The sequence below is a fragment of the Miniopterus schreibersii genome, assembly GCF_964146895.1.
Source record: "Miniopterus schreibersii genome assembly, chromosome: 20".
NCBI classification, from domain to species: Eukaryota; Metazoa; Chordata; class Mammalia; order Chiroptera; family Miniopteridae; genus Miniopterus; species Miniopterus schreibersii.
The window spans coordinates 17,014,878-17,030,225 of NC_138122.1; the positions used below are offsets into that span (position 1 = coordinate 17,014,878).

The 15,348-nt window shown below is 43.9% G+C and overlaps 1 protein-coding gene across 3 annotated transcripts in view; it reads left to right on the plus strand.

The window, feature by feature from the left end:
• Positions 1 to 14,585, plus strand: part of CHEK2 (checkpoint kinase 2) — a 29,249-nt gene extending 14,664 nt beyond the window's left edge. For 2 of the 3 annotated variants that reach the window (XM_081122513.1, XM_081122512.1), the window contains 8 exons: positions 2,883 to 2,944; positions 4,468 to 4,567; positions 6,418 to 6,504; positions 7,336 to 7,499; positions 7,727 to 7,842; positions 8,877 to 8,962; positions 12,807 to 12,887; positions 13,712 to 14,585. In XM_081122513.1, the coding sequence (XP_080978639.1) occupies positions 2,883 to 2,944; positions 4,468 to 4,567; positions 6,418 to 6,504; positions 7,336 to 7,499; positions 7,727 to 7,842; positions 8,877 to 8,962; positions 12,807 to 12,887; positions 13,712 to 13,798 (783 nt within the window). In that variant the 3' untranslated portion in view covers positions 13,799 to 14,585. The remainder of the gene's footprint in view (positions 1 to 2,882; positions 2,945 to 4,467; positions 4,568 to 6,417; positions 6,505 to 7,335; positions 7,500 to 7,726; positions 7,843 to 8,876; positions 8,963 to 12,806; positions 12,888 to 13,711) is intronic. The other variant, XR_013997771.1, reaches the window with a different exon arrangement.
• Positions 14,586 to 15,348: the final 763 nt, after the last annotated feature.

Below are 15,348 nucleotides of genomic sequence, written 5' to 3' on the forward strand. Positions count from 1 at the left end.
TCCTCTGAACCTCATCTGTACAGTGGAGGGAATAAAGATACTTACCTCAAAGGTCAGTGTGAGAATGAAATGAGATGTGCTTGTACAGCTTTCAGCACAGAGAACACACTTGGGGAATGATAGAGATCTGTGATTCCTTAAACTTCTGTCTGCCCGGCCAGCGGTTGAGCATCGACCTAGGATCCAGGAGATCGCGGTTCGATTCCCGGTTGGGGCACATGCCCGGGCTGCAGGGTCAATCCCTAGTTGGGGGCATCCAGGAGGCAGCGGATCAATGACTCTCATCATTGATGTTTCTGACTCTGTCTTCTTCTCCCTTCCTCTCTCTGAAATCAATAAAAATATATTTAAAAAACAAAACAAAACAAACTTCTCTCTGTCGACCTAGTAGCCTCTGGTTCCTGAGATACACTTTCAGCTGTGCCAGCTCCAGCCAGTGACCCTGGGCACCGCTTTATGCTTTATCAGCTTCCAGCTACACCCATTCCCAGGTGGGTACTGCCTGTTAGGAAGCCAAGCGGAACCAAGAAGTTCTCATTTTTCCCTTTAATCTCTTCTTTTTCCATGTTCTCCTTTTTATTTTGTCAAGACACCACAGGCATATAACCTAAAGAGTGCTAAAAGGTTTATTATGCAAGCAGCAGGTGCTCATCTCTCCTAATCTCCTTCTCTGCAAACATTTCAAAACTCTTCAAAAAGAATTTACCTCCATATTCCTACGTAATATACATAGACTGCTGTCTCGGTTTATTTTCGGTAGCATGTTGCTTTCCTGTGATGGTTACATGAGAATTTTTTTTTTTTTTTTTTTAAATATATCTTTATTGATTTCAGAGAGAGGAAAGGAGAGGAAGAGAGAGAGATAGAGACATCAATGATGAGAGAGTCATTGATCAAGCCCACAACCGGGGCATGTGCCCTGACCGGGAATCGAACCCTGATCGCCTGGATCCTAGGTCGCGACGCTTAACCCCTGAGCCACGCCCGGCCGGGCTACATGAGAATTTTATCTGTCCTTTCTAGTCCCCTTAATCATACCGCAGCCCATATTCAGTGTTTTCATTACTGTGACAATAACAAATGTTCCCACAGAGCTGAGTATACTGTGATTGTAGGTAAGGAGTGGTGGAACTGTTTGCTGTCAGCCTGATGCCCATGGCCACACGTTCCATGACCGAACTGGCTGGCAGTCTAGCATCAGCGGGCGGCGTATCTGATACTGACGTTATTGGTATTAATCGGGCAGCCTGTGCGTGTCTCCCGTGTGCCTACTGCTATGCTGAGTGTTGGTCCTAGAAAGATCGATAACTTGACTCACCCATGCAGAGCCTGTGCTCTGTGTGAGTTTCCTTTGTCTGCCCTCCCGGAGCGTCCGGCCTGGTGGGGAGTCAGCTGCTGAGGATGCAGCGTGGGCCACGGATTCTGACCGCTGCTGGATGTGTGCGTGGGTTGTGCGGGGGATATTTTTAGCTGGGGCCTGAGGCCTGAGGCCAAGTGTGCCCAGAGGGCTGGATCACCAGGCAGGGGTGTGACACCAGGAAAGAGCGCAAGGACTCTGGGGTGACCGCCGAGTTTGGTGGCCTGGAGAAGAGGGGGTGTGGGACCTGAAGCAGGAGATGAGGCTGGGTGGTGGGTGGGATTTTAGTCTCCAGGCAGCACAGAGCCAACAATTTTCTTCGAGTGTGCCTTCCTTTCTGCCTTCCCACCTCCTCCCCTCCCTCTGGGTGCTCTCCTCCCTTCCTTCCTTTAAATATTTTGTAATATTTGACACATGTAAAGTAGTACATGTAAATTACAAAGCAAACCGGTAAGGTGAACACCTTTGGATTTGCCACTTAAGAATGAAAACATGAGTTCACGGAAGCACTTCATGCTCTTTGACGCTTCTCGTGACTTGCCTTTTCCTCTCGACGTTATGTTTCCAAGATTACACAGTGGTCATTCACTGCTGTGTAAGAGTTCACCATGGGAAGGTACCCCTCGGGGGATTTTAATCAGAGTGACTGATGTGGTGAAATTTGCTTTGTAGGAAGATTGCTCTGGTGAATTTTGCTACTCTTAAATCTAAAATCTAAAAATCTTATAGCTCTCTCCCCTTTGTTCTGATACAATCACAGTCCTCTTTGCTGGGGAGTAGGGGGTGTCCCTGATAGATACCACAGCTTTTACTTACCCTAACCACTGAGCTTTAATTGCCTGTCCTTTTTCTGTTAAAAACAAGAGGTTTGTTTTCCAAGCATAAAAGTCATACTATAAATATGCATTTACACTATACAATACTGTTCTTTAATGTTCTATGCATTCCTGCATTGATCAGAATCAAAAACTTGCCAGCCATTTGTGTGTGTCTCCCTCACCCCGTAGATGTGATTTAGCGTTCTTATGAAACTGGAATTTCAATTTTCCTCTTCCCTTGAGAAATGGGAGGAGCTTGTCACATGGGGTTCCCGCTCCCCTGTGGTTGCAGTCACGAAGAGCTGAATAGCCCGTTGTCTGGCGGGATGGCCGGCACCCACCCGGCCTCGATACATTCGTGCTATTTGTCGGGCTCCTCCAGGTTATGAGAAGTCCTTGAGTAGGCTCTGGGACAGTGAGGAGGGCTGGGAGGAAACCCCCCAGCCTTCCTTGGTGCCATCCTTATGTGTGAGACGTGAACTGGTCCCTCGCCAACTTGGTGGGGTGGCGAGTTTCTTTTACATTCTCACTGAGGAGCCAGATTCATTCTTTTCTGCCTTCTCTGCATGAACTTCACAGTGTCCCAGGTCGGGGCCAAAGGCCTGGTCTTGGCCTCCCTGACCCTCTGGGCAGATGCTGCGAGTCCTACTCTTGTGGTTTTCCTCTTGTGGGCTTCTCACTACTTGTCCTTTCCCCCCCTCTTTTAGCCTTGTATCATCAAGATTAAAGACTTTTTTGATGCTGAAGATTTTTATATTGTTTTGGAACTGTAAGTAGTAAGCTTTTTTTATTTGTTTCCATTTAAATCCTTATTGAAAGACTAATGCTGGCTTGTATTTCTCATCCTGGGGACGCTCAACCTATGTGTGTGGTCGTGGGGCCCACAAAGTGCTTGAGGGGCTTAGTATCACATCTGAAACCCTTCCAGTATTTCCAAAGGCAGGTAGACGCTCCAGCCCTGGATCTGAGGCCTGGGTTTGAACCACACTCTGCAGGTGACTAGCTGACTGCTCACTGTTAGTTGACTTCACCTGGTGTTAAATGGGGTACTAATGATTCCCCATTTGCAGAGTCATGAGGAATAAATACTGTGAAGGGCAGAAAGCCCCCAGCAGAGCACCTGGCACACTTAGGTCCTCAGCCACAGGTGGATATTATTACTCTGAAATACCTGCCTTGATGGACTTACCTGCTCGGGATCATAGTACCAGGTTGCATGGAGACACCTGAGCGTCTTCAAGGTGCTGGTTTATTTCAGTGGCGATAGAGTCCTGTTTTATTTGGTATGACCAAAATAATTTTCTGCCTCATTCCTGGAAGAAGCCTGCCTGATGTCCATTCCTGCATAAATATGTCATGTTTCTGGGAGCGGCTGTTGGGGCAGACAGGCAAGGCTTTGCTTCCCGAGTGGCAAACACTGGCTATGCAGGTTGCCTGTTAAGATTATACAGTAAACAACCGTCCTGATCAAAGCATTAGGAGAAACTGGACAGCCCTTGTGGGGCTGGAGGGAATAGCTGTTGCTGTTAACAAGGAGAATGGTACCTGACTGGGCCTAGTTAAAACAGTTTAATAATAGTAAATAATAATACAATAATTGATACTAATTAAGCACTTTCTCTGAGCCAAGTACTGCTGTAAGCACTTTACATGGATTGAGTCATTTAACCTTCATAAGTCATCCAGGTTACTTACAAGTTACTGGTGGGTAACTACTTTTAGCCCCACTTTACAGCACAGGAAACAAGTGCAGAGGGATTGAGTAACCTTGCCAAACATCTGCACTGTGCCGTCTACATCAATTATCTCTTAAGTTTTTCAACAGCTGTCAAAGTATTTGGTGGGATCATCCCCCTGTTTTTAAGAGGCAGAAACAAGATCAGAGAGGTTACCTAACTTGCCCAAAGCGCCCCCAGTGGGGAAGTTGTGGAGTTGGGGTTTAGTCCCTTGATTATCCGATTATATACTCTTGCTTGCTGCCCTATACCAGTCTCAGAATCCTCTGGAGAGTGTGATTAAAATGCACACTCCTGGGCTCTGCCTCCGATCCACTGAGTCAGTTTTAGAGCTCCCCAAGTGTCTCCAATGCCCACTGCATTGTCTTCCCATCTTCCCTTGTTCTTAGTTTCCTCTGGGGACATCTTCGTTATGGATGAAGCTTATTACCTAATTGATTTACAATCAAAGTCAATAAATATGGCTTGTCTTAATGACTGTGTTTTGTTTGTGTTATTGTCCACCCAAGTGAGTTTCCCTCCAGGCACAAACCCCCACTTTGCCTGTGTGTTTCAGGATGGAAGGAGGTGAGCTGTTTGACAGGGTGGTGGGGAACAGACGCCTGAAAGAAGCTACGTGCAAACTCTATTTTTACCAGATGCTCCTGGCTGTACAGGTAGGAAGCCCACAGTGCTTATGGCAACTTTTCTTGTAGGTGAATTACTCTCTGAATTAGAAAGTGAGGCATGGATGGATGAAAACTTGGAGAACAGAGTGTGTGTGTGTGTGTGTTGTTTGTTCTGTTCTTGGCAAAAACATCCCCCCCTTTGACTCAGAAGAGAAAGCTCTTGCTGTGAAGTTTGAGAGAGAGAGAAAGAAAGGGAGTTAAATAAATAAAAACATGGTCCCATGGGTCTTCTCTTTCGCTTGGAGGTACCTGTGGAGGAGCATTGATCTCTGCTTCTGCCTGACCCTTGTAGAATCCCCCTTATCTCTTTATGAGAGGAGCAGGTAAGAGGACAAGGCTGGCAAGTTGGGGGTGACTGTGACACTCTGATTGCTCCCCTTCATATGCAGCATCCTGTTAACGCAGGTGGGCGGGCAGGCATGTGCACTGCCTTCTCTTGATTCCATGAAAGTGCTGCATGGAGGAACAGCGGGTGGCAATTCTGCCCGCTTCAAAGAACACCAGCCTTTCTCTAACCAAATTTGGTTGTGATTCTCAGCTAAGGTTTCTTCTTGGAAAATGGGGCAGGAAAATGCTTGTAGGAAATGCGGAGGTTGGGACCAGCTCTTGCACTGAGTGAGGATCGAGGGACATTTTCCTGGGGCTGGTCCACCTGGGCTTGCCCTCCCTGGGGCTTCACCAGGTTCCATTCCCAGTGCATGTGTTCAGAGGAATTTTTGTTCTAGGCCAGAGGGATAGCCAGGGAGAGAAAATTGAAGCCTATGAACAGCTAACCAGTTCTTTACTCTCTCAATGATTTATTCCCTCCCTTATATCAAGAATATTAAGCTGAAATGAGTGCAGATCAGTGCACTTGGGAAATTATTTTATTAATGAAATATGACTTAGTGTACATATCAACATACTACAGGTCCCCAACTTAAGGTGGTTTGACTTAAGATTTTTTGACTTTATGATGGTGCAAAAGTCATAAAGGTTCAGTAGAAACCATCGTTCCAGTTTGGAATTTTGATGTTTTCCTGGGCAAGTGATATGCAGTAGGAAACTCTCTTGATGCTGGGCAGTGGCAGGGAGCCACAGACATGACCTCCAGGGTAAGCAACTGATACTCTGCAGGGTGTTCATTGTGTTAGATGATTTTGCCCAACTGTTGACAAATGCAAGTGCTCTGAGCACATTTAGGCTAAGCTATGATGTTTTGTAGGTTAGGTGTATTAAAAGCTTTTTGACAAGATATTTTCAACTTATGATGGGTTTATCAGGATGTAACCCCATTGTAAGTCAAGGAGCATCTGTATTTCAGACCATAGAGTTTTTGAAGGCTAAGTAATTCTTTGCATTGACGCATTTGTTAACTCTGAGTATTTAAACAAATAATTTACAATATGTACTTTACAGATTCCCTTTAAAAATATTATTCTCAGGGTTGGAATAAGCAAATATATCACTTTGGTGGCATTTTTATGGTTTACTTTATAATATGGCCTTCAAAATGTTTTATATCACCCATTTATATTTTTTTATTATTGAAATTGACAGCTTATGTTTCTGCCAAACCGAAAGGATACTTATCTTGAAAAGTGAAATAAAATGTCCACCTGCTATCATAAGTTGCCTTTTTCATTTCTGTACTTTTTAAAGATTTCTTGAAAACAAGTTGTAAACACTAACCCCTTTACCCAGGAGTTTTCTATGATTTGGGGCAATATATTTATGAGTAACATGGCTTACAGTTTCACCCAGATGTAAGACGTGTGTGTTTGTGTGTATGTGTGTGTGTTGTCTCTACTCACACGTGTACTCCATAAATCTAAGGTCTTGCCTCCCTTTCTGTGTAGTACCTTCATGAAAATGGTATTATACATCGGGATTTAAAGCCAGAGAACGTTCTCCTCTCATCTCAAAAAGAGGACTGTCTTATAAAGGTAAGAAATGTATGTTCTGTATGTGGCCATTCCAGTAGATTTCTGTTCAGAGACTTTTTTAATTCATCAAGTGAAAAGTAGGAGCACAAAGAGGTCGAGAACTTGGTCTTTCCACTTTTAGCAATTAGTTTTACAGATCAGGTAGTATTGCTTCAATTCAGATTCTAATGAGCATTTGTTGAGCTCCACTGTGTACAAGCCAAGCCACTTTTGTGTTCAGAGGGAGGGAGGGCTGTCTAAATGGATGAGTGAATTACATCCCATCTTCTCCTTTCTGTCTGAGGCAATGCTTCCTAAACCTGGCTTCATTTTGGAATCTCCTATTGTTTAAAAAATATAAATAAATAAATAAATAAATAAATAAATAAATAAATAATAAATAAAATGACATCCAGGCTGGTCCTCAGGATCCCTGAAGGTGACACCCAGGAGTAAGTGTTTTTTCCAAGCTCCTCAGATATTCCAGTGTGCAGCCAAGGTTAAGACACGGGTCTAAGAAGAACCATGCATAACTAATAAGAATCCTGGAATGTCTGTGATAAGGGTAATAAACCTTTTGTAAGGTTACAGAGAACACAGATAAATTGGAAAAAAGCCTGGGCCTTGAAGCTTCTTGGCTCAGGAATTTTAATTTAAGCAAAATTAAATAACTTGCAAAGCTCAGAATTGCCTTAAATTAGACACAAACTTGTAGATTTCAGATTCACAGTAGACATGAACTGTAGGATAGAAACTGATCTAACCTGCATGCCTTTTGGGACTGGCAGATTATATTTATCTTTTTATTTTATGCTATCATTAAAAATGATTCCTTTTTGTCTTTAATTTTAGATTACTGATTTTGGGCAGTCCAAGATATTGGGGGAGACCTCTCTTATGAAAACCTTATGTGGTACCCCTACCTACTTGGCTCCTGAGGTTCTTAATTCCTTTGGGACTGCCGGATATAACCGTGCTGTGGACTGCTGGAGTTTAGGAGTTATTCTTTTTATTTGGTAAGAAAGGTTTTCATTGCTTCAGAGTCTGGTTGGAGTTAATTAGGTGAAATCAGAAACGTGTCCAGGTAGAGGGCTGTGTTTAAATTAGGTCACTTTTTTTTGACCATTGATTTACAGAAAAGTCTAATTTTTCATTATACTGAAAAAAAAAAAAATCTATATATCCAAATGCCACTGAGAATGCCACTTGATTTCTTTTCCTTTCTTTCTTTACCAATATTAAGCCTTAGTGGGTATCCACCTTTCTCTGAGCATAAGACTCAAGTGTCACTGAAGGATCAGATCACCAGTGGAAAATACAACTTCATTCCCGAAGTCTGGGCAGAGGTCTCAGAGAAGGGTATGGATACGAAAGGGTTAAGAATTTATGGTTTGCTGACATGTGTGTGTGCTGTGGTGGGAGAGTTTCTTTTCCAATTCCATTATGTTTTTCTCCTGTCAATTTTGTTGTTATTTCCTGTTGTTTTGCACCGTTTGAGAGGCAACGGAAGGTATTAAAGAGCACAGGCTCCAAAGCCACACAGATCTCAACTCAAGTCCTGGGTCTGCTACTCCTAGCTATGTGACCTTAGGCAAGTTGCTTAAACTCTCTGAGTCTCCATTTTCTTTATTTGTAAAGGGGACACAGTAAACCCCTACCTTAAAGGGTTTTTGTAAGGGTTAAGTGTAACATACACAAGTACCTGGTACCTATTTAAGTGTTCAAAATAGTAAGTAACTTTTAGTTACAAGGTTTCCTTTGAATAAGTAAACACATAAGAGTAAATGTAATTAGTTACTTTGTGTTTAAGAATTTAAATGTGTAACTTTGTAATTCTCAAAGAAAAAAGTAGGAAACTAAAACTAAATGACAAATAATGTAACGTAGATGTAGATGATCGTGTTAAATGTCAGTGTCTAAGGAATAATATTGTTGCACTAGACAAGCCAGCCTCCACTTGTTGCTGGCCGTCAAGCTTTCTGTCTGCCAAGCCTGCAGTTCCAGGACCCTCTCCCGGCCTGAGGAACCATCAATCTGTGGGTCTCAGGGAGAGCTGGCTCTGTATCCTGAATGTCTTAGAACTGGGTGGAAGTTCAGCTTTAATTAGTTTGAACTTGCATCCAGCAATGAGAGGAGGGTCAGAGAGGAAAGAGGTTATGATTTCTGAGCAGAGAGAGGTGGTCATTCCTGGTGTGCTCAGAGCACTCTGATGAATACAGAGAGTGATATTATATTAGGGGGTGCTGCCCACCATACCTGCTGACTCCTCGATGACCTCAGCCCCTCTCTCTTCTTTTTGGATGTTGGCCTGTGATTCTGGCACATTCTAATATTGCTGATTGAATGTATTTACCCTTCTCACTGTGATTTACCAAATTTTCTTATTGCTTTAGCTCTCGACCTTATCAAGAAGTTGTTGGTCGTGGATCCAAAGGCACGGTTTACGACAGAAGAAGCTTTAAAACACCCGTGGCTTCAGGTGGGTGTGGGTCAATGCCTTGTAGCATAAAATACAGGGCAGCCCTGAACTGTGTCCGAGAGATGAAGAAGGTGGAAACCTTTGCCTTTTGGGTCTGTTTAATGACGCAGCTGTTTTAGATTAAGCTTTAGGTGTGTGTATGTGTGTGTCTTTGTCTTTGCGTGGTGTTTGGGTGCAACCTTTTTTAACTTGATTCGTGGGTCTTGGATGAACAAGCTCACTTCATGGCCTGTCTTGGTTCCACTTGGCTTCCCTGGGTCTGCAGTTTGGCTGTTGTTCCTTTGAGAGGTGGTTCTAACTGCGAACCTCTGTCCCCCGAGCTGTGCTCCCCTCTTTCCTCAAACCCTCTACCCCGAACAGGTGGGATGGGCTGCATTCCAGCCATCTTCAACTTTAAATCAAGGAAGCAACGGGTTGGAGGGGGAGGGCAGCCTCCCTGGGGGAGAATCTATTTCTTAAGCCCAAGGAATTGGATATCAAGGGTCCCACTTGTTCATGGAGAGGAAGCATGCCATTAGTGTAGACTGTCACCTGTGCATTTCAAGTGTGCATTACCTCTGTGTCCCTGCTGGGAGTTGTGGCTGCCATTAGATTATGCGCTGACCTCATTCCAGCTGCTATAGTTGGAACTCCTCTGTGGCTTTGCTGGGGTAATCTTTGGTTTAGGAATTAGCTACAGCATCGGGCAGGTTTTCTGATGGATGTCAGGTCTTAAGTGCAGTTCCATTCAGCACAGCCATACACCTTTCTGTGAACTTTCATTTGGTCTGTTTCCTGTGGGGTGGAGAAATTAACCATCCAGTCTCAGCGCTGTGCTTCTGGGACTCTGGGAAGACTGTCTCCATTTTTTCTCTCTCTGCTAATCCCCCACACCTAACAGTTTGGCTCAGGGCAGCTTAGGTTGAGAACAACAAATCCTTAAAAGAAAAATTTAAAAAGTAGATATATGTGTTTGGGATGTTGTCCTGGAAACAGCAGTCCCCCCCTGAAGAAATCTGTCAGGTGATTTAGCACTTAATAGACCACACAGATTTGAAATAGCAGGACACCGGAGAAAAAGGCATTTGGAAACAAAGGGTGCCTTTGCATGCGGGGATTTAATTTTGATGAAAAAGAAAAACATGCCTCTTGGCTCTTTTCATGTGCCCTAATAGGGAAACTATTGGGGGCCAGATGTGGAAGTAGAAGGAGCTGTTAGTCTTGAAAAAAAAAATGGAGCTGCCTAGTTAGGCCTGGGAACAGGGTGTGCATCTGCCCAAAATTTATGAGCAAGCATAGCCTATTTTTCTTGGACTTTTTTGTCTCAAAAGAAAACTGTTATTAACAGCCCAGGGAAAGGTGAAGTTCAACCCGGCCGCAGGGGTCTCACTTGAATAGTCTTTTGTCTACATTTTGTTTTTCAGCAAAAGGTGGAGTGAACATTGAATGAAGACAAGAATGCAGATTGCTCACATAAATCATCTGCTAGTGATAGTTTAGGTTTTATTTTGGGAAAATTCAGTGTTCTTGAAGAAACCAAATGGTTTTGTGGGTCTGGCATTGGACTGAGCACTGGGAATCTGAGTTCTGGTCTGTTTTGTCATTAGCCGAGTCTCCAGTTTTAGGAGCATCCTTTAGATCCACTTTTTGCCTCATGTTTACTTCCTGAAATAGAGGATTCCTTCCTGCTTGCCTCTGAGGCACATTACAGTTTGTATTTTTGAATACATGTGGACATTTCAAAGAAAGGGTATTTACAGATACACATTACTACCTGTGATATGTTAAGGTAAAGAGCTCTCTTTACATAGTATTGCTAATTGATGACTTGTTTTAAATATAGGCCTAAATAGGCTTGTGGTCACCTCTGTTTGGCTGCACTGAAGAGCTGCCACACGAGGGGTGTTTCAGTGTGGTTAAATTTCTTCATGCATTTATTTTTTCAGAAGACAGTTAATGAGCTCATGTGTCAAGCACTGTTAGGGCACTATGGATGCAAAGAAGAATGATTTACGTCCTTGCCTTGGGGAGCTGACAATCTGGGTGGGGCCAACTCTGACCACAGTCACTACAGAGCATTTTGATACATTGATACATGTGGTAGTAGGAGGTGCAGAGTATTGGGGATCCTTCGAATGAAAGGGAGCCATTACACATGGCTTTAGGTCTCCACAGGTTCACATGGTGTAAAGGGTGTCTAAAAAAATGAGTCACCTGGGGATGATATAGGTATATTAGTTTTTTAGGCCTGCAGTAACAAAATACCACAGACTGGGTGGATTAAACAACAGAAATTTATTTTTTCACAGTTCTGGAGGCTAGAAGTCCAATTTTAGGGTGCCTTCAGGTTTGGTTTCTCTTGGGGCCTCTCCTTGCCATGCAGGTAGCTGGCTTCTTTCTGTCCCAACACGGTCTGTTCTCTGTGTATTTACATCCCTGATATCTTTTTCTATTCTTATGAGTTCACCAATCATATTGGATTAGGGCTCCACCCTAACAACCTCATTTTAACTTGTAATTACTTCTTTAAAGCCCCTGCCTCCCATTTCAGTCCATAACAGTGGGGGGACAGAATTTTCAACATTGATTGAGTCCCTCTGATATGGAAGCTACTGTGCCTTTTACAGTGTCTTACGTCTAATGGTGCTCAGGAAAATTTGTTCACGGAATGGATAAGGCAGGTGAGTGAAGTAGACAGGCAGGGAGGAAGACAAGGAGGGCAGTTCTGATGGAGGCTGTGAGTGGGTATAGGAAGAAATAAGGGATGGACCTTTGAGAGTGGTACTGCATGAGAAGTGGGATCCCAAGGGACAGTGTGCAGTGGAATCCAGAATGGGTAGTGGGGAGTCACACTGAGTGATGCAGTGAACAGTGGTGGAAAGCAGGTGATTCTAGCTACTAGGTATAGAACAGGTGAATGAATCCTCGAGCAGTATAATTTTTCTATAGCCATAAAGTTGCTGAATGTTGGGGGCCTTCATTCCTATGTCCTTCCCCCACCCACTGTGGTGTACTTGGCTTAGTGGGAGGAATGCCAAGTGGGGGGAGTTGGGCTGGAAAGTACATCAAGCGTTGCAATCAGGCAGCGTTGGGTGTGTATTCTGCACACACTACTTATAGTGGCTGAGCTGGGCTTCCAGCTGGCCCCAAAGCCCACATCCTTAGTCATGACGTTTCACCTTTCTGAAGGTGGGGAGAGGTGCACCAGGCCACCTCTCAGTGCTACCAGATGCAAATCCTCGAACCCTGTAGAAGTGTGTATCCAGGGAGGTGAGGTGGGAGTTCTCTGTATACTTCCTACCCCTACCCCAGGCCGCCTCTTCCAGTAGCAAGAAACACTTTTAATGCTATGACCTGTTCACGTGTCTTCCTTTCTAATTAGACCCAAGCTCTGGGTGGGCTTGAAGTCCCTTCTGGCGACTTGTACAGCACTCGCTGGGTGAATTTTCCCAGGGTGCCGGGCTGGTTTGTTAGGAGGGCCCCAGTAACTGGCCTCGTTGTTGGCAGGGGGAGGGGGCGACCTCCTGGAAACACTCAGATGCTGCATGGAGTGAGCCCCAGCCTCTGGCCTCCTGATTGCCATCTCTGTCAGGATCTGGGATGCTGGTTCTGAAAGCCTTCTGACTACTTAGGTCTGTGGTTCTCTCTGACCCGCCAAGAGCTCTTAAGCATGTGGTTTTGATTCAGCCAGTGTTGATTGAGCAGTGCTGATTAGACTGCTCTGGGAAGGCACGTGGTCCTCCCTCTCCCAGAGCTTCAGCAAGAGCATGCCCCTCGGTCGATAGACCGGACGTCTTTGCCCACTTCTCTGTTTCCAGGGGCTTCCCTCAAACATAGCCTACTTATGGTTTTCATTTCTTTACAGGATGAGGACATGAAGAGAAAATTTCAAAATTTGCTTTTGGAAGAAAATAAGTCAACGGCTCTACCCCAGTTCCCAGCCCAGGTATTCCAGATGATGGTCATTAAGTGGAGCCTAAGTTTAAAGAGCCAGTGAGCGAGGGTGATGAGTTTGAATAGTGTCTTTGATAGCAATTGTATAATATTATGTTTTTTAAAAAAAGAATAATGTAGTAGATACTTTGTTTCAGCGTGATCTGCTCTAGCACCCTTAGAAGATTTAATAATAAATAGTATGCTTAATGCATTAGAGGAGCACAGCTAGGGATTGTCATTCAAAAAGTCTCCTGCAAGGCAAGATTAAAAGACTGTATTAGAGGCTCAAAATGAAATTTGTTGAAAAATTTGGGCGAGTCGTTGATGATTTATTGATTATAATTTTCCTTTTCCAAAGTTCTTTGTAAGTATAAGTTAATATCTGTTCATTCCTGTCCTGCCTTCTTTTGGTGAATGATAACACTCCTCTCCCCCCTCTCCCTTCACAATTTTATAAATGGGAAAACAAAGATGCAATAAAGACTGTCTTCCCATAAAAGAGCAAGACTTAGGGCTCCCAGTGAAAGGCATCATCACCTCTTTAAACTTCATAATTTAGGAGAAGGTGACCAAGAGGAGGCTGGGTGTGCTGCTTACTGTCCGTATACATCACTGAGTGATCGGAAGCCACGGAGAAAAATGTCATTTTGATGAGCATGTTTGAATCTGGGAGATGTGGGGATTCAGATGTCAGTGAGGACGACCAGTAATTCTTGGTACTAGAAGTTTCACATGAAATGCCCCAAATTTACTGGGAGCATACTGGGAAACTTTGATAATCTTAAAGAAGCCAGTGGTTTTATTTGAACATATCTCCCTTTTCCGTCCTTCCAGCCTTCTACTAGTCGAAAGCGGCACCATGAAGGGGAGCCGGAGGATGCTGGCACCACCAAGTGCCTGGCTGTATGTGCTGCTGTCTGATGAATACTGGTTTAATGTGAAAGATGTACCTTCTTGAACTCTGCTGCCGTTTTATTTGTATTTGTGTTTTCTTTATGGGAACAGCTGCTTTTCCAGAGTCATCAATACACAGTTCAAAACCTAATGGATCCTGGGGTTTGTGCTTTGGCTTGATCCGCTCTTTAGTTGCATGCCTTTTTGTGTGTGTACTTGAAATCATGTGCCTTTTGACGACACTCTACCTTGGCTGTTGCCAGCCAGGTTTCTCAAGATGTGTCCTTGGTCTCAGCCTGGGCGAGACGCATACAAATTCTAAAGGGTCGTTAGAAAGTTGCAGGGAAAAGGGCACTGCAAGGTTGGGGTGGAGTGTGTAGAGACTGACTGGCTGCCAAAGTCCTCCTGAGACAGTAGGTACTTTGGTGCACATACCACGGGCCTGTTTTAAATTCTCATCTTCACCCTCATAAAGATACAGGTCCACAGTTATGCTCAGGGAAATAAGTCAAATATTATAGGATTCCACTTATAGGAGGTACCTAGAGTAGTTGAACTCACAGAGAAAGTAGAATGGTGGTTGCTAGGAGTGGGGTGGGGGGTGGTGTGTGGAGTTATTGTTTAATTAGTTTCTATTTTGCAAGATGAAAAGAGGTCTGGAGATGGATGGTGGTGATGATTGTACAACAGTGTGAATACTTAATCCCACTGAACTGTGTGCTTAAAAAGTGGTTAAGATGTTAAATTTTATGTTATGTGTATTTTACCACAATAATAAAAGGATACAGGACCACCTTGGGTCCAGATGAGTTGTAAAATCCATTGTTTTCCTGATTTTAGGAAGGGGACAGGGCACATCAACTGTATTATGTGTAATACCCAGCAGAGTCCTCTAACCAAGCATTAATATTTCTGTAGCAGATATTCACAGTAAAAGGGATAGAGAAGACTTTAAGGCATATAAGTTCAGTCTTTTCTGTCAAATGAGTTATGGGTGACTCAGTTTTCAGAGATGTTTGGGTTTTAGAAATGGGAGTTAAAGCATGTGGGTGTGTCCTGGTGATCCAGCAGTGACCGAGGAGGCCCTTTGTAAAGCCCTTCCCTTGGTTGGTCTTGTCCAGTCCTCAAAGTGATTCTGTGGGCTAGGTCCTCTGACCACCCTTATGTTTTAGGTGAGGGACCCAGGCTGAAGGAGTTAAGGTGATTTGTCCAATGTTACACGGTTAGTTAGTGTCAGAGCTGGGACCCAACCCGGTCTTTCTGACTCTAATGTTCCTCATCTCCTTATTCCCATATTTAGACTCAGAGATGTTGACTGACAAAACGCAAGAGATACTGATGTCTAAATCTTGAGTGTTAGTGTTAAATTATAGGTGGGTACAGCCCTGTGATCTGGAAGTTGGGACACCTTGGTTGCAAGGAACAGGAAACCCACTCAAGTTACTTCATGGGAAAGGGGATTTGTTTTCAAGGTTGTATATGGCTGGATCTGGGAGTCATCAGGACCCCAGATAGTTCTAATGGCTGCTTCCTCTTGTCTCATTGACCCACTATTTCCTTCTCTTGTAACTTTGGAG